Source organism: Lutra lutra, chromosome 10 (assembly GCF_902655055.1).
Source record: "Lutra lutra chromosome 10, mLutLut1.2, whole genome shotgun sequence".
In the NCBI taxonomy this organism is placed as follows: domain Eukaryota; kingdom Metazoa; phylum Chordata; class Mammalia; order Carnivora; family Mustelidae; genus Lutra; species Lutra lutra.
Genome location: NC_062287.1, coordinates 113613577 through 113635580, shown reverse-complemented (window position 1 = coordinate 113635580; position 22004 = coordinate 113613577). Strand labels below are relative to the sequence as shown.

Genomic DNA, 22004 nt, shown 5'->3' with positions numbered 1-22004 from the left:
GTACGCACCCCGCTCCCGAGCTCTCTTTCCTCTCTGCTCATCCCTCAGACCACAGCGCCCAGGCCAGGACTGGCTCCTGCAGCAGAGCCCCCGGGGCCAGGCTGGCCAGGGCCCCCCAGCCGGCTGCAGCACACACTCTAGGGTCCCTGCCACCTGCATGGGAGGGCACAGCACAAGCAGAGTGGTCACGGCTCCCAGGAACGCAGGAAACAAGACAGGTGTCGCTTACCCTCAGTTGCTCGAGCCCCACAGGCCAAGTGAGGACACAGGTCAGCAGAGCAGCCTGCGGCTGACCCTGGCAGGAAGAGCCCAGCCCGGGGTGGCCAGGAGGCAGGCCGTGGTCCCAGCTGTTCGGCCAGGCCACCCTCAGTCTCGCACCAGCCCTGGTGCTGTCGGCACGGATCGCCGAGACGCTCAGCACACACACAGGCGCGAACCTGAGAGAATTCTTTTTATTACGACCGGACAGGTGCGCCGAGCAGGGACACCCAGCCTCCCCCCAACAGCCGCGTCTCCACACAGGCCACCCGCCCAGGCACCTCGGTCCTAGGCCCAGCTAGTCCAGGGGCCCTCGTGAGCAGCGGGACAGGAGAGAGGGGAACACAGCCACAGGTCAGGGCCCCTAGGGGCACCCCTGGCCACCCCCTCCACCCGCTCAGAGCTGCCGACAGCCCAGATCCAAGCAAGGCCAGGAAAGGGAGGTCTGAGGGGGCCGGGAGGAATCTCTGAAGCAGCTCCACCCTGGAAACAAACCAGACGGAGCCCAGTCCCTCCTGGGAAGGGGCCCCAGCTCTCACTGGCGTATTTCTCTCAAAACAGCAGAGTCCCTGGGGCAGGGGCGGGGTGGCAGGGCGGGGGCCCCACGGAAGACCAAGGAAAGGAAAGCCCCACAGGAGAAGGAAACTCAGACCAGCAGTCCCATAAATGTTTGTTGAGCGAATGAATGAAATCCAAAAGTCCTTCTTGACGAGTGGCACTCGTCCATCCAACAGGAAAACCCCGGCGGGGAGCCAGTCCGACGTGCGGCCTGCCAGCGTCTGGGGAGCCCGCTCTCGGCGCGCCCAGGCCGGGTGGGGGGGGGCAGCGACCTCTCAGGCCTCCCGCCGAGCGTGCCCAGTGCATGCGCACACACGCAGGCACACGCACCACCGTCTCTGCACACGAGTGCGCCTGTCCGGCCGGGGGCTCACCTCTCCTTCCCGTGGTTCTGTGCCCCCGCACCCCCGCCGCTGGCCCCGGCTCCCCCGCCCCCGCCGCGGCCCCCGCCGCTGCACAGCACCTCCGTGAGGTCGTCCATGACGGCGGTCTCTTTGGGGTCGAGCAAGTTGAACTCCCTGGCGAAGAGGATGAAGTGGGCGTAGAGCGTGTTCAAGTGTCCGTGCAGCTCGAGGGCCAGCGTCTCCTTGAAGTGGGACCAGTAGATGTGCGCCAGCACGTGAAACAGGTACTTGCAGATCTTCTTCACCAGAGCCTCGAACGAGCTGGGGAATTCTCTGCCTGTGGGGGAGCCCGCGGCATCAGCCCGCCCTCCGCGCCGTCCACCGCGCCTCTCGGGGCCCCGGCTCCCACCGGCAGGAAGGAGGTGGCAGGCAGGACCGGCCGGGAGGGTTCCTGTGGCCACGCCCTCCCCACTCAGCAGCCCTGCTGGCAGGCAACCGAGTGACCTGTCCCCCAGGGCCCCGAGAGCCGGGTGTCTGAAGATCTGGACGGGCCACCTCTGCGTCGAGGGGCCCGTGACCCTGCCATGGGCCATCCAAAGCTCGGACTCGGCCCCAGGGTCACATGTGCTTCCCTGACAGATGCTCTTGGGCCTCTCCATGGCCTGGCCACAGACGAGGACGGAACCAAGGTGCACGGGTGCCTCCTGCTGGCCGAGCACCGTCCGTTGGCTCCGTACCGGCCTGGAGCCCAGGGCAGGACCTGCCCAGGCCGGGACGCGAGGCGGCTACTGCTTGCTGCCTCTCAGACCCCCGGTGAAGTGGACTGCAGTGGCCTCACTGTACAGGGGGCGGAGCTGGAGGCAGAGGCCAGAGGTCCCAGAGCCTGGCATGGGTGGGGTCTTGACCCAGCCTGGGCTAACCCTGCCAGAGCCCACCTGCCCGGCTTCAGAGCCAAGGTCACACAGCCGCCCCCGTCCCGTAGGTCTGGCCCTGTTGCGTCGGCAGCCACAGCCGCCCAGCAGGGAGAAGTGCAGCCGGGCAGAGACGTACCGTATTTCGTGGGGAACACGTCCTCGTCCGTCACCAGCTTCTGCACGGAGCTCATGACAAAGTCGACGTACTGGGGAGCGGTGCACTTGACCTTCTTCCCCCGCTCATCGTACCAGTAGTACTGTCTGTGGGGCAGAGGGGATCAGTCACGCTGTCCCTGCAGACACCCAGGCCCCGCCCTCCCCTGGCCACCAGCAGTGGAGGTGTAGCAGGTGCCCAGGCTCCCCCTCCCAGAGCCCCCAGGGGCAGACACACTGCTCCCCACCACTGGAGACCCCCAGCTGTGTCCCACAAGGGGCTGCCTGCACCGACTCAGGGCAGTGTCCAGCACAGAGCCTGCCGTACAGACACCAACAGCAGGTGTGTCCGTTCGCTCTCCTGCGTGGCTGCACGCCTCCTTCTTTCAGAGGGACGCGCGTTTTTAGGCTGTGGAGAGGCACGGACGGCGCACTCTTCCCTGCTGTCCCTCCTCCTCTGGGGGTACCGCTCTGACCTGTCAGCTGGGCCTCGACCCTTGGGACCCCCATGCCCTCCAATGGCCAGTCTTCAGGGAGGACAGCTGGGGCACTCGTGGGCAGAGATACCTGGGAGCTCTCACTGCGTGAGTGCCGAAGGCCCTCCTTGCCCCGTGCTCTTCTCTCCAGCAGAACGAACCCAAGCGCCTGGTGGGCACCCACCTGGCCACAGCAGAACGAACCCAAGCGCCTGGTGGGCACCCACCTGGCCACAGCAGAACGAACCCAAGCGCCTGGTGGGCACCCACCTGGCCACAGCAGAACGAACCCAAGCGCCTGGTGGGCACCCACCTGGCCACAGCAGAACGAACCCAAGCGCCTGGTGGGCACCCACCTGGCCACAGCAGAACGAACCCAAGCGCCTGGTGGGCACCCACCTGGCCACAGCAGAACGAACCCAAGCGCCTGGTGGGCACCCACCTGGCCACAGCAGAACGAACCCAAGCGCCTGGTGGGCACCCACCTGGCCACAGCAGAACGAACCCAAGCGCCTGGTGGGCACCCACCTGGCCACAGCAGAACGAACCCAAGCGCCTGGTGGGCACCCACCTGGCCACAGCAGAACGAACCCAAGCGCCTGGTGGGCACCCACCTGGCCACAGCAGAACGAACCCAAGCGCCTGGTGGGCACCCACCTGGCCACAGCAGAACGAACCCAAGCGCCTGGTGGGCACCCACCTGGCCACAGCAGAACGAACCCAAGCGCCTGGTGGGCACCCACCTGGCCACAGCAGAACGAACCCAAGCGCCTGGTGGGCACCCACCTGGCCACAGCAGAACGAACCCAAGCGCCTGGTGGGCACCCACCTGGCCACAGCAGAACGAACCCAAGCGCCTGGTGGGCACCCACCTGGCCACAGCAGAACGAACCCAAGCGCCTGGTGGGCACCCACCTGGCCACAGCAGAACGAACCCAAGCGCCTGGTGGGCACCCACCTGGCCACAGCAGAACGAACCCAAGCGCCTGGTGGGCACCCACCTGGCCACAGCAGAACGAACCCAAGCGCCTGGTGGGCACCCACCTGGCCACAGCAGAACGAACCCAAGCGCCTGGTGGGCACCCACCTGGCCACAGCAGAACGAACCCAAGCGCCTGGTGGGCACCCACCTGGCCACAGCAGAACGAACCCAAGCGCCTGGTGGGCACCCACCTGGCCACAGCAGAACGAACCCAAGCGCCTGGTGGGCACCCACCTGGCCACAGCAGAACGAACCCAAGCGCCTGGTGGGCACCCACCTGGCCACAGCAGAACGAACCCAAGCGCCTGGTGGGCACCCACCTGGCCACAGCAGAACGAACCCAAGCGCCTGGTGGGCACCCACCTGGCCACAGCAGAACGAACCCAAGCGCCTGGTGGGCACCCACCTGGCCACAGCAGAACGAACCCAAGCGCCTGGTGGGCACCCACCTGGCCACAGCAGAACGAACCCAAGCGCCTGGTGGGCACCCACCTGGCCACAGCAGAACGAACCCAAGCGCCTGGTGGGCACCCACCTGGCCACAGCAGAACGAACCCAAGCGCCTGGTGGGCACCCACCTGGCCACAGCAGAACGAACCCAAGCGCCTGGTGGGCACCCACCTGGCCACAGCAGAACGAACCCAAGCGCCTGGTGGGCACCCACCTGGCCACAGCAGAACGAACCCAAGCGCCTGGTGGGCACCCACCTGGCCACAGCAGAACGAACCCAAGCGCCTGGTGGGCACCCACCTGGCCACAGCAGAACGAACCCAAGCGCCTGGTGGGCACCCACCTGGCCACAGCAGAACGAACCCAAGCGCCTGGTGGGCACCCACCTGGCCACAGCAGAACGCCACCCCCCCACAAGCGCCTGGTGGGCACCCACCTGGCCACAGCAGAACGAACCCAAGCGCCTGGTGGGCACCCACCTGGCCACAGCAGAACGAACCCAAGCGCCTGGTGGGCACCCACCTGGCCACAGCAGAACGAACCCAAGCGCCTGGTGGGCACCCACCTGGCCACAGCAGAACGAACCCAAGCGCCTGGTGGGCACCCACCTGGCCACCCCTGCTGTCCCACCCTCTGCTCCTGCAGGCTGGCTCACCAAGGGCTGGACCCAGAGCCACAGGAGGGCGGAGAGCCAGGGTGGGGGGTGAGGGAGGCGGAGGGATGTGGTGCATGTGGGCGTGGGGCTGCACCTGGGAGTGACTGAGGGGCCTAGACCCCGACCCTCTCAGCCCCTGCCCCAGCCAGGCGACAGGCAGCCATAGGGCACCAGGCTCCACACGGATGTCTTGCTCTGTCCGGCAGCCCCCATAGCCCCCTCCCTTCCTGGCTTTACTTGGCCTCAGAGTCAGCTTGGACTAGGCTACCCCAAACCTCCACATCCCACCCCGCTCAGGGACCCCGTGCGGGCTCAGAGTGCCCTGGCCTGATTTCTTGAGTGTGCCAAGTACCCCTGCCTGGTATGAGGGCTGGCCCACGCCCACCACTCTGTCGGACCTGTCCCCAGGACAGCGGGGGTTCCCATTTCCCACGGTCAGCCCAACCCTGGCCAAGGCCCTCGGGACAGTCCACCACCACCGCCTCTGCTCCAGCAAGCCCACCTCCGTCTAGCAGGACCAGGTGCTCTGCCTGGCCCCGGGCGGGGTGTGGGGCTAGCTGGCAAGACCAGGCAAGCACAGCCTCCACACTAATGGACAGGCTCAGGGAGGGGCCAGCCCTTCGTGGATAAGGGGATAAGCGGCCCAACTGCCACTCGGAGGCGGAAGGTCTGGGGTGTGACTTTGCAGAAGGCAGACCTTCCTGCTGTACCTGCTCTCAGGCTGCTTCTGGGCACTGCGGCGCACCTGCAGGGAGGCCGGCTGCCCAAGAGCCCGGAGCCAGGTGCCGCACAAGGTCCAGGAATGTAAGTGGGCAATGGAGCTGCCGAGACGAAGCCCAGAGAAGCGCGCCCGTCTGTTGGGACACCTGCCCCAGCGCCCCCACCCCACCCCCACAAGGAGGCTCTGCCGGACCCGGACCCTCCTCCCGCCTGCCCAGACATCAGCACTGGCTGGTCAGATCACCTGAGGACTCGAAGACAAAGCCCCTTTCTGTGTCTCTCTGGACAGCCTGAGGGGTCCCCGTGCCGGAGGCGGAGCCCGGTGTTTGGGGGCCGGGCTGAGGCCCACGTCTGCCGTGAGGTCCATGTCTGCGGCGGGTGCCAGACACCTGCTCCACCGATCCCCCTGCACCGAGGGCGGGTGCCGACGCACCAGGCCATAGGGGCCAGAGGGCCAGAAAACACAACTGCAGCTAGAAACGGGGACACGTGTCCCCACCACGTGCAGCCCAGAGAGACTAGCTCCTGAGGGATGAGGACTGCCCCCTCTGTCTGAAAGACGAGACACTCTGCTGTCAACATTCCTCTTGTTTTTGTTTTTCTGCGATGGCGCAGTACACAGGGCACTCCGGCAGGCGTCCTTCCGCCTCCCCCACCCAGGCCCAGGTACCCCACCCCACCCCGACACAGCAGGGAGGGCCCCTGGGGAACGCCACGGGACATCCTGAACTGGGCTCCGGCTCCAGCCACGTCGCGGTATGCGCCCCGCGGCCCTTCCTCCTCCAGCACGGAGGGGCCGGTATGTGCAGCCGTCCGCCTGCCGGAAGATGCCGGGCTCACCGCCAGTCCGGGACAACCCCAGCTCAGGCGACTCTAAGTGCTCCCGGGCAGGGCTCTGTGTGAGCACAAGCTCTCGCCTGTCTCAGGCGAACAGTCCAGATCGGCAGTGCTGGGCCCCAAAGAGGCCGCCGGCCGCCGTCGGCCAGGCTCGCGCGTCGCTCTGCCAGCACGGGGCATGCCGTCCTCCCCGGGCCTCTCTGCTGACCCGTGTGTCCAGCCCGGGCCCACCGGTGACCACTGCTGCTGTGAGGGCTCCTCATCCGCGCTGGGCGCCGGTGCCCTCCCGGGTGTGGGACTGGCCTGCGGTCTGTCTTCCTCCTCCGAGCCGAAGTTCCGCGGACTGCGCCGGGCCGCCTGCCTCTTCCTCCTCGATGGCGGGCCTTGCGTCACGGCCAAGAGCTCCTCACCCAGCCATAGGACATGAAAATCTCCTCTTCTTCCGAAAGTCTTCTGGTTTCACAATTTAGAATCCATTTGAAGCTAATTTTGGCATAAAGTGTGCGGTTTGGGTCAAGACTCACTTTTCTCTCCCTGGTGTCCGGAGTTGCGGTCTTCCGGGCACTGGTTTAACAGACCAGCCTTCCTGCACCGCGTCTCTGGAATCTGCGTCAAAACCAGACGGCCACCTTCGTGCGGGGCTGTCTGCGGAGCCTACATGGCGCCCTGCTCTGTGTGTCTGTTCCCCACGCGCCCCTGATCGCCGCGGCTTGCCCGCGACTGGAGCCGGGGGGCGGGAGGCCTGCAGCCTCACGGTTCTCTCCTCAGCACTGCTGCGGCCGCAGTAGCGGCCACGCCCGTCCACACACTGTCCGAGTCGACTGGTCCCTCCTGCAAACACGCTGCCGGGATTCGGACCGAGGAGGCGGGAAATGAGAAGATGGATCCCAGGGAGCTCACCCTCGGCGCCCACAAGGGCCACGCGACCCCCGGCTATGCGGGCCTCCCCGCGGCTCCTCCCCGGCCCCTTGCCCATCGCGGCGTGTGGGCACGTGTGTGCTGGCCCGGGTTTATCCCTGAGCATTTCGTCCTCTGTGGGGCTGTTGTAAATGGTGCAGTTCTCTTAGTTTGGGGCTCCAAGTGTGCACTGCTTGGGGTTTTCTACAGACAACTGTGCCGTATACAGTAACGGGGGCACTTCTAGTTCTCCACTGTGGATGCCTTCTACTCCTGGTTTCTTGCTGGACAGCACAGCACTGCCCATTGAGTGTATTTGGCTATTTTTTGTTCTTACCAAGGAATCAGTCCATTTAAACTGCCCAACTTACGTATGCAAGGATTTTTGGTACGTTTGGTACGTTTCCTTAATATCCGCTTAGTATCTGCTAAGACTACAGTGACGGCCCCTTCATTCTCATCTTGACACCCTGCTCCGTTTCTACCCATCCGTCTTGCGAAAAATCCATCAACTTCCCTGAACTTTTAAAGAAATCGGCTACTGGTTTCATGGATTTTCCTGTTTTCAGAGATCAATTTCAGTGATTCCTACTCTATTATTCTTTTCTCCCGCTCAGTTTGGGTTTATTGTTCTTTTTCTAGTTTCTTAACGTGGAAGCTGAGGTTCCTGATTTGAGATCCTTCTCCTGTAACAAACAGGTAACCCTACAGATTCCCCTCAAAGCTGTGCCGTGTCTCACAAATTCGGGTGCGCTGCGTCCTCATTTGTGCTCAGTTTAAAACATTTCTAATTCCCTCTGAGACTCCTCTCGACCCGTGCGTCATTCCCAAGTATCTGGAGGTCTTCCTGTTACATTTCTGTGACTGATTCTAGTTCACCCCACGACGGTCAGACTCCGTCCTGTGTCCTTGCTGACTTGTGAGAGCTCTGCAGCGGCTCTGGGCAGAAGTTCGCTCCTGCAGAGCGGGGCCCCTCTGTCCACGGTTTCACTTTCCTGGGTCCCCGTTCCTGGCGACAGGCGCCGTCCAGAAGCAGACCAGCCCCACCTCCAGGCGCAGCGGCAGAGGCTGAGCGTGATGTGCGGGCGCACCACGCCGCCACGCCACCCCCGCCCACGTTTCACAGTGGCACACGGTCAGCAGGAGAAAGCGGGTACAGCGTAGCAGGAGACCTGAGAGAGACCGCACTCACGTGACTGACAACGGCACGCTGCTGTAACTGTCCCGTTCTGTCACCGGTCGCGAGTGTTAACCTCTCTACCTGATTTACCGATGACACTATCGCAGGCCACAGGGTCTGGTGTGGTCCGCAGACTCCGGCTCCCAGCGGGGGCCTGGGTGCACAGCCCCGCGACCGGCAGCCGACTCGGCGAGCTCTGCCTTGCACTCAGCGCCTCTGTACCGCTGACGTTTATGGAAATTTCTGGTGTGCTTGAATTTTTTACCATCTTTCGTTTACCGTTTGGCCCCTTTGCTTCTCGTCCCTTGTAACTCCTCTTTCCCGCCTTCTTTTGGGTTATGTTTTCGTCTTCCCTTTCAGTTTACCGACTGCGACTCTGACTACACCTTCTACACAACTCGCCAGAGGCCGCTCGCTGGCGTCGGAATGCACACTCCACCTGCCCTCCCGCCACTCCAGCCCAGCCCGCCGCCATCTCCTCTGCTGTCACCCATCACCTGAGTGTGGCTCAAAGCACTTGAAAGGGACAGTCCCTATTTCCATCCCTGATGCTCGTTCTGCACGGACGGTCCCGGTCCCCTCGCTTGGGGACCCCTTGCAGGAGCAGGTCTGCCACTGTGGATGCTTTAAGTCTTCCGCCATCGGAGAAATGTCCGTATTTCAGCAAAGCCCTGAAGGACATGTTTGCTGGAAGGAGGACTAGGGCTGATTGCTCTTTACTTGCAACGCGTTAGAAATGTGGCAGAGCTTCCTTGTGGCCCAAGGGTTCCGACGAGCACAGCAGTCGCTCACCCATGTCCTCGAGGACTGGCTCTGCTCCGAGAAGGCCTTCTCTTTGCCCAGTTTTGTTATGACCCGCCTGTGCATGGACTCAACAGTCTGTCCTAGTTGGAGTTCACTCAGCTTCTTGAATTGTATGTTAGCGTCTGCCAAGCTTGGAAAGCTTCCAGCCATTATTTCTTCAAACACATTCTCCATGTAGCCCTTTCTTGTCACCTTCTGGGCCTCCAACACAACCCTCTGGTTTCCAAGTCTAGGGCCCAGCAGGGTGGACACAGGTCTCAGCCCCACTCCAGGCCCCAGGCACACATGTTGGTCCTGGGGCAGCACACAGCTCGGGGACCTCTGGCAAACCTGCCTTTTTCTCTTCACCTAATTCGACGTCAAACAGCTGCTAGGAAGGCGGCAGAGCGTGCCAGGTCCGTAAGCCTCGAAGACCCCGCGAAGGCGGCTACAACCAAGAAGAGCGAGAAGTGGGGACGCAAGCTCCCCAGATTCCATCTCACACCAAGCTCCACGCACTTTCAAGGAGTCTCTTCTCAAGCCTGGAGATACTGAAGGACGCCTGGGAGCAGAGACGAGCTTTCCCACTGCCTGCCCTACGGGCCACCCGGACTCCGCTGGGTCGGGCAAAGCCAGCAGCGTCCTTCTGAGTGTGCCACACACAGGACAGCTCTGGGACATGGTCCTCGCTGGCCTCCAGCATCTGCAGCAGGGCGCTCTGCTCTGCTGAGGGCACTTCCCTCTCCCAAGCTCACCTGCCCCACCCTCCCAGGGGCATCCCTGGCTGTGGCCAGTGGGGACACATGTAATGTCTGGGTTCCCATCAGTGGCCCTTTCGGGGTGACAGAGTGGAGAGCCAACCACTGTCTACACTTGCTCCCATGGGACCTGGCCCTGAGCTGTGACCTGCTGGGGCCACAAGAGTGGGGCCTAGTGGGGCTGAGACCTCCGCTTGCCTGAGCTGGAGCTGGGCCTGGGCCAGGGAGCCTGGCGGGCGGCAGACTGTGCTCACAGCAGGGCTGGAGGCTCCTGCGTGCTAGCATCAGCCCTAACGATAAAAGAAGGTGTGAGAAAAGGGCTCCCACGCCGTCGCCTCAGTCCCAACAGCCCCAGGCTGAGCCCCAGCACCTGGCCTTCTGTCTGCAGCCGCCGTCCAGCCCTTCTGCTATCAGAGGCCAGTGGCAAGCCCGTGCCGTGCAGCGGCTCTCCCGCCCCCGCCCCGAGCAGCAGCCGCCAATCCACCAGGGGAGCCTCGAAGCCCCTGGGGTTCCTGGCTATCGAGGACACAAGTGTGCACAAGCTTCCAGAAGAAAACGAACGCATCTGGGCCCATGGAAAACTCACTGAGAAGGCATCCCAGCCCCACAAAACCAGCCAACGGAGAAAGCAATGAGTGGCCTCTCCACCCAGTCCCTCGCTGTCCCCCTCCTCACTCCTTCGACACAGAGCAGGAGCTCTCGGGAAAAGCCATCCTGCATCCGGACAGCTAGCTGAAGCAGGGAAGCGCCTGTAGCTTCCTGACGTGCTGCGGTCTTAGGAAACCCACCGAGGCACGTACTGTGGAAACACCCCGGCCCCAAGGAGCTCAGCCACCAGCCTCTGGCCGGCTGGCACCCCACATCCCAGCAGACCCTATACCACCGAGTGCCTCCCCTGTCTGGGCTCTGTCCCCACAGGGACAGGAGGGGCCGCCGCAGCCAGGACCCTGCTGAGGAGACCCTGCGGGGGTGCCGTGAGTGACTCACGTGTTGCACACGGCCATCGTCTGGCACGCCTCCCCTGTGCAGAACTCTGAGATGGTGCTGTACTGTAGGTTGACGTGGTGGAAAAACGTGGTGGCTGCAAGAGAAGAGAAGGCCCGGGCATGAGAAACCACCAGTGCGGCACCGTTCTGCGGCCCAGTGCCCTGCAGACCCACACGAAGCCAGCACGCACCACAGACCAGAGACGCACGTCCCAGTGCAGAGCAGAGGCCCTGGACGCCGGCCATCGGCTGCTGTTGTGCGCGCCGGGCAGGTGTCTGCATAGCACCAAGCCGGGCAGAGAGCCGGCGGGCAACCGGATGGAGTCCCCTCCGCGAGGGCTGCGGCAGGCAGCCGTGCCGTGAGCCCCGAGCCCCAGGCCTGCCCAGTGGCTGGAGTTGAGGTCCACCCGCCCCTCCCACAGGCAGCAGCCTTCCCATGAACTCGGCACTGCCAGCCCTGCAGCCACACACCCGCTCCAGACACTCCCTGGCACTGGTGGCCCGTCTCTGGCCTGGCCGGGACCTGCAACGGGTCCTGGTGTTGGGGAGGCCCTAAGCACACTACAGGGCCGGCCACCAGCTCCAGGGAGTCCTCGGTCAGGTGACGGCCTGTGGCCGCTGTGGCACCCTCCCCGACCCTGCGCCCCACGCACTGTTGCTGGCCAGCCACTCATTGAGGTCGATCTCGCGGGGCAGCACCACCAGCTCCTTGAAGCCGACGTCGGTGATCCTGGACCTGGTGTACTCCGGCTCCAGGTACATCTTCTTCTCCTCCGCGGCGGGCTTCTTTCCGTTGGGCTTTGCTTTAGACTTCCTGCCGGAGACAAGGCAGCGGGGGTCACTGTGTGACAAAGCAGGCGTGGAGGCCACGAGCTGGGTCTCAGGATATGAGCTGGGCTGTCCCTGCCAGTGGGACAACCAGAGGCTCTTTCTGAGACAGCCCAGGAGACTCTGCTCCCAGTGGGCACCAGGAATGGAAGGAAGCTGCTCTGCCCTCCCCTGCCATTGTCAGGGGCCCACGGCCCGACCGGCCGGGCCCCCCGCCGCGAGGGCAAAGTGGGATGCAGACACACGTGCCAGAGGCCTGATGCCACAGGGCCACACATGGAAGCCACGACAGGCAGGTGGCTCGGGGCCCACTGAAGAGGTGGGCTGGCAGCCCCACTAGTCAGGCTCCAGCCCCCACACGTGACACTGCAGACACCTTGGCCCGCAGGGCTGCCAGGTGGGACACAGGGACGAGCTCCCCTGGCCCAGGCCTCCCCATCCTTCTGTGCAGCCGATCCCCCTGCCCGGCCTCAAAGAAGCCTCGTTGTGTGGACTCCCCTGCACAGCCCCGGCCCCGCTCACATGGGCTCCACCCCAAGCCCGCAGGGCAGGATCCGGGTGGGGGCAGGGAAGTGGGCGTGAACCAGGCATTACAGAGATCGCTAATGACCTCTTTGCACCAAAAGTTTTTTCTGCTTACAAAAATAGTTGTTTTCCATAAAAATACACTGTCCTACAGAAACTGAATGGGCTTGTTATAGCTATTTTTATAGGACTAAATACATATTTTTAAAACGTCTGTTTTCCTTCAAATCCTGCAAGCATCAGTACCTATGCCCCATCAGCCAGAGTTCTCGGGGCTGAGGGGCCTCCCCGGCGGGGAGCCTTGGGTCCCAGACCAGCCTCGTGCCAGCCGCCCAGAGGCCAGAGCCAGGGCCACGGTGAGTGCAGCCTAGTTGCCCAAACAAGGTAGAACGTGTCCTAAGAGGGAAAAGTGGCCAGGACAGTGGCCCAGAGCGCACGGCTGGGAACATGGCCCAGGCTGGGTCTGTCATAAGTCACCGAACGTCACAATGGAGCCCACAGTGGGCAAATGGGCCCAGAACACCGGATCCCGTGGAGGGCCATGTGCGGACATGGCCCTTCCCAGCAGCAATCGCCCAACGTGGAGGAGCAGGGGGGCCTCCTGCCATCTGGGGAGCAGCTCAGAGCAATGCTGTAATCCTCCCGTACCTGCAGGGACTGCCCCTACCATTGGAGGTTTAGAATTCAGTTCCTGGGGGAAGCTTGAGAAGCCGAAGGAAAGTGCCTAATAGCAGAGTCTCCTGGTTCTCCGTGGGACGACTCCGTTTTCAACGGTACAAGGGGACCCAGCGCGACTCGGAGAAACAAACCGCAAGTCAATACTGTCAGGACATCCTACTGACCAGAAAAGGCCACCTTTGGCTATAAATTCTCAAGGAGGTGTCATCCCCGCCCCAGGAGCAGAAGCCCCGGGGAAGCGTGTCCATCTACCTCCGGGGACAGGATGAGACAGATGGAGGCCTTGGAGTTCCAGCAGACACGTCCTTCAGAGCCCCCGTCGTGCTCCGCGGCGCTGAGGGGCAGGAGTGAGCACGCCCGCGCCACAGCCAAGCCACGCACACTACTGTCGGGATGGCCGTGAGCCCACGGCACCGGAGGCCGCCCACACACCTGGCAGGCTGTGGTCGGGGTGCTGGCTGGGCTGGGGGGCTGGGGGCAGGCAGGCTGAGGACCTGGCCTCGGGGCTGCCATACTTGGCCAGGCCCCACACGCTCACACCCTCAAGGTCTGCAGCGCCCGCGCAAGGAGAAGCAAACCAGCTCAGCCCTGGCCTCCGTGTCCGGCCCGGCTGCCCAAACGTGAATGCTCTGCAGGTCTCAGCTGGGGCACAGCCCACTGGTGGCCGGGCCGGACACGGCTGTCCTAAGGACTCAGGGCACCCAGCTCCTTGTGTGCCCCGTCCCCGCCCTCAGTCCAGTGGGGCAAAAGGTCTCTGTGGCTCCCTGACCCTGTCCTTTTCATCTGTTTTGAAATGTTGGTAGTGGTTTATTTAAGAGAAACAGGAAGGAAAAATGCTCCCCGAATGCCAGGGAAATGTTTTCCATCAGCTTCTCAGCAAATCTTCTCCTTAAAAGGCGACGTGTTCTCAGCCTCCTGGTGCACCACCGGGAGTAACCAATGCCATGCAGGGCCACAGTGTCCTGGGGACAGGGAGGGACCGCATGCGGCCTGGGCGGCTGGAGCAAGGGCATGAATGTCTCTTCCTCTGTTACACACACACCTGCATGAGTACATCAGGGGTCCCTCTGGCTGGGCGGGAGGCCATTCACTGGGGACAAGTGTGGACACACGCCTCTCAGGGCCCTGTGGTCCCTTGGACCAAGAGAGCAAGGTTCCCACCTTCCCCAGAGCACGCAGAGGAAGACTGGGCCCTGCCATGCCCTCAGATGCTCCACCAGGAGGCTGGGCAGGCCATTTTACTCCCTGCCCCCTGCCCTTCTCCTGACCCTGGTCTCTGCTACTGAGTCGCATGCCATCCTGTCAGAAAGCCTGAAGTGGCCTGGAAAGACGATCTGTGCCCACAGGCCCAGGCGCAAGGGACCAGCCCACGGGATGCACCTGCAGCCTGTGCCGGTTCTGCCCTGCTCACCCCTCCGCTGCGTCCAGGCCCAATCTGACCCCCGCCTCCCAACTTGTGCTCTAGGCGCACCCCTGCCTGTGCCTCCCCTCGACTCACACCTGGCTAGGACCACCCCTGAGCTCGCCACACATGCTAGGACTCGACTTCTGGGTCTAGAGGACTCTACTATCACACGTGTGCAGATGCGGCACGTGGGGGCCCGGGCTGAAGACGGCTGCCTGACCTCCTCTTTGTCCTGCTGTCCAGGAGCCGTGTCACCAAGTGACGTGAGGACCACGCAGCAGAACCAGCCTACGGGCAGCTGGTGCCGGAACAGCAGCAGGAACCGGTACAGGGCAAGATGCCACTGAGGCCACACAAGAGGCCCACTTGGGGACTCTGCCTTAGGAAGGGTGTGGCACCCTTGTGCTGGCAAGTCCATTTCCAGGGGAGACTAGGAGTCCTGGAGGGGATGTGGGCTGCGACGTCTGTGATCAGAAGGCCTCAGCCTCCCCACCCTTCTCCCCTGCTGCTGTCCACACCTGTTCTACAACAAACGCAGCAAAAAGGCAGGTGCACACCAGGCCCGCCAAGCTGGACTTCTCCAAGCTGCTTCCCCCAAGCTCCCCTGTCCCCATCATCCAGGGAGGGCCTGGGAGCCCTGGACCTCTGTGCAATCTGGAACGAGCCCTCTGCCAGGCCAGCCAATGCAGATTTCCGCGCAGCCTGGTCACGGGGTCTTCTTTCCTTCAGTCCCACAGGCAGGCAGTGATGATGGGCACTGACGCAAAGGTACAGGCCAGGGCCCCTGTGTGGGAGCAGTCCTGCAAACCCTGCCACACGGGGCCCTCCCACCCCAAGTTCTGTCCTGGCCACGGCAAACCACTGGCCCCTCTGAGTGCCAGAAGTGGCTCTGGCCCAGCCCCGTTCCTCTGCCACTGGCAGCAACAGGCCATGTGATGCCTGTCCCTATGGCCACATGGGGGGAGAACACAAGATCCCATGCCCCCCACCCCACTGGCACTGAGCTCTGGAGCAGGCTCTGTCCAGCCAGGGCCCAGAGGGCTGTCTGGGGGCCGCACGGCTGGGCTCCTCCTCTCTGGCTCTCCCCCTATACTGCTTGCTCACTGGGACCCCCAGGGTGGCAGCCAAGGGACCAGACGGTGGACACAAGGCTATGGCCTGCCACAGGGCCTGCTGGCACCCTGGGGGGCGGGGGGGGGGGAGAACATGGCCACAGGCACACACAGAGACCTCCCAACAGAGCCCTGTGTGCTGCTCCTGGTCTAACGGGTGGGCTCCCAGGCCAGACCAGCCATCTGGGAGGGGCCCAGGCTCCACGGAGAACATCCTTCTACTGTGTCCTCACCCCTCACCCTCCCCTGTTCCTGACAACTTTACCACCTCTGCAGCAATCCCCGTACCCCACACATGCTTGTCTGACACACACCACCGGTCCCACCGGGAAAGCCCCTCGGGCTGCTCCGTGTGAGCCAGCACCGCCACAGAACCCACCCGTGGGAGCAAGGGGACACGAGGGCGCAGGAGTGACGCCGCCCAACAGCCACAGCAGGGGTCTCCCCTAGGGACGCAGACACACCAGGAGAGACGCACCTGCCCAGGAGCGCCGGGAACACTCGAGGGCCCCGTGCTGACGCTCCCCACGGAGAGGCGGCCCCTCCAGGCAGATGTGGGGTGCCCTGGACCCACCCTCCAGGAGGAACTGGTAACTGCCAGGTCTGGAACATGGGATGCCTCCTCAAGGTCTTGACCACGCTGGGGCAAGGGGCTGGTGGTCCCCAGGCACACAGCAGGGAAACTGCGCCCAGCGGGGGGTGAGAGAGCCCCCCCCCCCCGCCTTGCTCAGCCTCTGTCCCTCAATCTGGCCCCTGCGGTGCTCCCAGGACACTGGCATCCCAGGAAAGCCGGGGTTCTGGCTGTGAAGGAGGCAGGGCAGATGTGGGAGGTCAAGGGAAGCACGGAGACGCCGCGCGGGAGGAGGTGGGCAGAGAGACGCGCAGCCCCACAGCCGGTCTGGAGGCGGCCTCACAGGGCGGAGATCAAAGATCCGGGGGTGGGAGCAGGATTACGAGGCGCGCGGATGCGGGAACGGTGCGCCCATGGTGCGCAAAGGCCCCAGAGACAGTGCTCCACGGCTACAGAGCCCATGCTGGCGGTAGCCTGGGAAAGGAGGGCCCCCGGAGCGGGCGTCTGAGGACTGAGAGCACGAGCAGGGTCCCCATGCTCCTGGGCACAGCCCGCCGCTCCCCACATCAGGCTAACACAGGAGGGAGGGCCTGGGCCTGGGCCTGACCGGCTGGGTGGAGCAGGAGCTCCCCCTGGGTCCTGCGCACAGGCCCATCTGCTCCCCACGGGGCAGCCGGGCCCGAAGTCCAGGCTCTGCAGCGACGTCAGACAGCCCTGTCACCCAGACAGTCAGGGCACACCCGGGGTCCCCACCAGGACCAGACATCACCCTCAGCCCTGGGCCGAGTGAAAACACCAGGGCTTGGCACCACTCCCGACCCCCAGGTGTCCGACGCAGTGGGCTAGAGTGCGGCCCGAAAACCACTTCGGACCCGTGGAGGTGCCCGCCTGCACCCGTTCTAGCACTCCTAGTGCCCTGGTGTCACTATACTCCCTCCTATTGCACAGCCTTGGAAACCAAAAGCTGGGAAGACACCCCCCCGGGACCCCCATCAAATCCCCACAGGCCACGGCCAGCCGGGTGCTGTGGAGAGGGATGCGCAGGTCATTTCTCATCTTGGGTTAACTGCCCGGCGGTCAGCACCCCCAAACCACCAAGCTTTCGTAAGCCGCTGTGTCCCTACACAACGAGACCCATCGAGACGGAAGACGGCAAGGCAGACTGAGAAAGGTACACGGACACTGCGGACACGTGCACACGCGTCAGGTGCTGCCGCGCCCCGTCTGACCCCGGCCAGAGCCGCAGTGTGGCCACCAGCCTCAGAGCTCGGAGCTGACTTTCACTTCTCCATCAGTGAAGGACGCGCTCCTCCTCTGGCGCCGGGCCGAAGCGTCACCCGGCCCGAGAAGTCCTCTCGGCACCCCGGTGAGAGTGGCCTGGGCCTCTCGTCTCCTGCAGCGGCACGCCGACGCTCGGCCGGGTCAGTGTTGCCTCTGTCCTCTGCAGAGCCCGCTTTAGCATTCGCTCTCTCCCACCGTGCACACGCGCACAGGACACGCACCCACACCGGCACCCACGGTTCCAAAGCTCACAAGCTAGTATTGCGGAAGGACAGCTCAGGTCAGCTGACAGGTGGGATCTCTAGTTTCTACTCGGAAGTCACTGTGAGTCCTCCCATGTGGCACGCAGGTGACCGGCTGTAGGGACGGAGCCCATGGAAGACAAGAGTGAAAACCAGAGGTGCCCACAGTCAGTCGGGGGCACAGACACACAGGCTCTAGGGAATACCCCGGTCACTCCATGCTGACCACCAGCTGGGCTTGGCTTCCCCACTCAGACAGTCACCAAGAGGCCTGCTCAGCTTGGTTACAATTAAAGACAGAACTGGAAAAGCAAGAGACATTCACTTTCCATTTTAAAAATGATGACCCGCTGTTCTCAGGCCAACGCAGGAGGTTCATACCGCAGGAAGCTGGATCTGAGTCTACGCCGTGACCCATTCCGGCACGGGCTCCTGTAAGCCCGAGTGTCCGGCGGCCCCTCCGAGCCCCCCAGCACAGCACAGGACTGCCCCTCTTCGAGGGTCAGGCCGGCCTGCTGCTGCCCGCCACCCCCACACCCTCCCACCAGCAGGCCACACTCGCTCTGCCAGTGCCCGAAGCAGCTTCTATCCAGACACAGAACCGGCACTGGACAGAGTGTCTCCAGACCCCTCCACAGGTCAGAAAAAGCAATTTAAAAAGCTGTCAGAAACGGCCCCTAGAGCGGACAGCTGTGTCCCATTGTCAGGTCTCTGGACAAGGCTACTCAGGGACGGTTTCCGGTCATCCCACCTGGGGACAACCAGACAGACACCATGCTGGTCTGGCAGGGCTGGGAGAGGGCAAGGCAGGACTGCCGTGGTCACAAACATGGTTAACCACAAGGAGGGAGACAGATCACTGGTGGGCCCCTTGTCCTCCCCCAGACCCCCCAGGGCCGCACCCCCTCCAGGAGCACAAGCTCTGGCCACGAGCAACAGGACGTGCAGGCATTTAGGGAAAACCTGGCTCCAAACAAAGTTCCTGTCCAAATCCCAGGGCTCCCCCACCCCGCCCCGCGGCTACACGCTGCCAGCAATTACAGCCACTGTTCCCCAGGCTGAGCCCGGGCCGGGACTAGGGACACCCGACCGTCCCCACTGCCCCCGCCCCGTTCACCTGAGCACTTTGCCAACAGCCTGAAGCACCATTTTGCAGCTGAGTCCAGCTTTGGGGGGCTGGCTGAGCAGAGCTCGGTCTGTGGGGAGACCGCTGGGATCTCCAAGCATGCTGGGGCAGTGCAGGGACCGGCAGGGAAAGTGGGAGCCAGGGCAGCGGACAGCCGTCCCTCCTTCCTCTCCTCCCTCCCTCCTTCCCTCCAGGAGACCAGCCAATGAGGACACGGCGGGCGGGGGGCAGGGGGACAAACAGCTGCTCCTTCTACAGGCGAGGGCTGGCCAAGTCCGCTTCGATGAGGGAGTGTCTCAATGGCCTTTTCAAAGTGGCGCCTTGCGGGCACCGTGTGGGATGAAGGCCACTGCCCAGGAGATGGCTCGGGAAGGACCCATCGGTGAGGCCCAGGGTGGCACCGCATGGCCCTTCTGACAGGGCGGGCAGCAGCTCTGCCCCAGGAGCTCGTGCGGCCGACACACACCCCTCGCCCGACCCCCGCCGAGCTGAGACGAGAGACCAGCTGGGCCGGGCCGCCGGGCTGCACACAGACAGGCCGGCCGCACGCCTGCAGAGCACAGACTCGGGCCCGCGGCACACCGACACGCACACGGCCCCGGAGAGACAAGGCTGGCTGGCTCCCAGGGCGTCCCGAGCAGGCAGTGAGTGGGCACCGGGCAGAGGCTACTTCTGGAGGGCAGGTCTCCACAGAATGCCCAGAGCGCCTTCCTGTGGGGCTGCCAGAAGCCCAGTGTCCAAGGCCTTCTTTGCAGCTGTTCTCGACCCGGGAGGCCGCAGAGTCTGAAAGAGGACGGCGCTCTGCCCAGCCCCGGTTTCAGTTCTGACCACAGACCGTGACAGCCCGGCCCCACGGGTTCCTCTGAGAAGCCGCACCCAGCACAGTGCACAGCCAGAGCCCGCCGGGCCCCTGCGCCCGTGCGCCCAGCTTGCCTCTGCCCTCCCCCCAGCCCGAAAGGCCACATCCCAGAAAGGGCCCTGCTGGCCTTCTCATCTGTCCAAGTTCAACCCACTCTGCAGGGGCCCCCAAAGCCACGGAAAGGACAGATCGACGTGTAACAGCAAAAGGCAGCCTCTGCCCAGCCCAGCTGAGGACACCAGCAACAGAGCTCCAGCCACTGGGGAGGCAGCACAAAAAAGGCTCCTTCTGTCCCGGCAGGACACTGTCCCTGGGGCCAGCCTGGGAGTCTGCATGACCTCAGGCACCCCCTCACTCACTGCCGGCCCGGAGGAGAGCCACTGATGGGATGGCCACACCTGCCCTGGCCGGGTGACACGGAGTCCCCGGGAGGGGAGGACTAGTCTGCGGGGGCCGCGGCGGAGCACCAGAAGGTCGCCTGGGCTCACCTTGTTCCACGGGCTGCCCTGCCATCAGAGCCAGCCACTTCTCCAGGGAGCGCTGGCCCCTTGTACTGCAGGAGACGAGAAGCTGACAGCCGGCTGCGGGGCGGGCCTCTCCTTGGTCCCGGCCAGCAGGGAGACGCGTGTGCTCGCGCTCATCCCGACGCCCCCGACGGGTCCGTGACCCGCGATCACTCCCGCCTCCTCCCCCTGGCCTGTCTAGGGCCTCCCCCTCCAACAGAGACACCTCTGAGGAGCCACAGGGCCTGAACCACTTAGCCAAAAACAGTCCCGGCAGAGGGCGCGCCACACGGTTCGGGCAGCAAGGCGAACGGCCGGGCCCTGACGAGGGGTGCAGAAAGCGCAAGCTTCACTTAGAAGCGCGTGGGAAGGGCTTCGTGGCTGAGTCCAACCAAACGGAAGAAGACGGGGCGGGACAGGCAGCCCCCGACCGTGGAAAGAGCGCGGAAAGACACACGCGCCGTGAGGCTGTCTCAGCCGCAAAGCAACTTAAGACCGCAAGAGAGGGGCGACGGACTCACCGGCGGAACCAGAAACGAGCCCCCGAAACGCAGCTAAACCGGAAGGGACACAAAGCCAACGCGGCAGGGAACACAGGGGAGGAAGGAGTTTTCTAGATCAAAAAGGAACGAGGAGACATTCGGGTGCATGACGGCAGGGCGGCGGTCCCGGGCGCACCCTCCATCGCCAGCAGCTACAAACTGGGCGAATCACATAGCAGTGGGTGTCAGACGCCGGACAGCACGCTGGTGGCTCGGGACAGCGCCGAGAGCGGGCCACCCGAGGGTGAGCAGCGAGCCGCCGTGTGCCGGAGGCTGGGGTGCGGGAAGGCGGAGCCCAGGCAGGTCCCGCAGCCTCAGACGGAGGCCAGGCTCGGAGCCGCGCTGCTGGAACATGCAGGGCCGCGCACCGACAGCTGCGCCGCGCGAAGGGCCTCCAGAAAGAAGGACGGAGCCAGTTAGGCCTCTGACCAACCCCCTGGACGACGGCCCACAGGCCCCTCCACAGGGCCCGGCAAAGAGCAGCGACCGGCAACGGCAGGCACTGCCGCCCCCACAGCAGACACGGAGGGCACCCGCAGAGGCGCCCGGCCGCGGCGGCCCGGAGGAGCGAGGAGCAGGGCCGCGGCGGCCCGGAGGAAGGTCTCCCCAGAGCTGCCCTCGTCACGCCTCACCCAGCTCCAAGGGCCCTGCCGCGCCAGCAGCGCAGCAGCCGCAGACCGGAGCAAGCAGCGCGCCCTGGAAGGGGGACGGCGAGAGCCAGAGCTGTAGCCACGCCCACCGCCACAAATCTGACGCGCGCGCGCGCGCACGCACGCACGCACGCACGCACGCACGCACGCGCACAGCTAGACGAAGAAGCAAAAAACGCTACGGGTCCCCGGGGAGAAATGAGAGTCGCGAGAAACAGACGCGGGCGCAAGGCGATGCCGCAGGCACCAAGGACTTTAGGCCACGAGACGATCCAGGGACCTCCGGGCGGTGACCACCAAGTGCGGGCGGAAGTGACGCAAACTAAGTTACCAAAACGGACAAAAGAACAAACAGGAAACCTGAATTTATAATTAAAAACCTTCCTACAAGGAAGTGCTGGAAGCAGGCGGCTTTGTGGGCGCTGGCAGGTACACAGGGCGGCACCGGGCGCCTGGGGCTCCGTCCGCCGAGCGTCCGACTCTGGCTTTCGGCTCAGGTCATGATCTCGGGGTCCTGGGATCGAGCCCCGCATCGGGCTCCCTGCTCAGCAGAAGCCTGCTTCCTCCTGCCCCACCTGCCTCTCTGCCTACTTGTGACCTGTCAAATAAATAAATAAAAACTTAAAAAAAAAGAAAATACTGGCAGAACAAATGCCCCAACGTATAAAGGAGCAGCATCATAACCAGGAAAGCTTCGTCTCTGGAGTCTGAGCTCAGAGGGCACTTGAGAA

The 22004-nt window shown here is 64.0% G+C and overlaps 1 protein-coding gene across 5 annotated transcripts in view; it reads right to left on the bottom strand.

Moving 5' to 3' along the window:
- Positions 1 to 1040: 1040 nt before the first annotated feature.
- The window catches only part of MOB2 (MOB kinase activator 2), a 70086-nt gene continuing 49122 nt past the window's right edge, over positions 1041 to 22004 (bottom strand). For 3 of the 5 annotated variants that reach the window (XM_047690729.1, XM_047690730.1, XM_047690726.1), the window contains exons 2-5: positions 11605 to 11765; positions 10953 to 11046; positions 2211 to 2335; positions 1041 to 1497 (exon numbers count right to left, since the gene is read on the bottom strand). In XM_047690729.1, the coding sequence (XP_047546685.1) occupies positions 1187 to 1497; positions 2211 to 2335; positions 10953 to 11046; positions 11605 to 11765 (691 nt within the window). In that variant the 3' untranslated portion in view covers positions 1041 to 1186. Of the gene's footprint in view, positions 1498 to 2210; positions 2336 to 10952; positions 11047 to 11604; positions 11766 to 15977; positions 16154 to 18710; positions 18852 to 22004 lie in introns of those variants that run through there. The other 2 variants (XM_047690728.1, XM_047690727.1) reach the window with 2 other exon arrangements.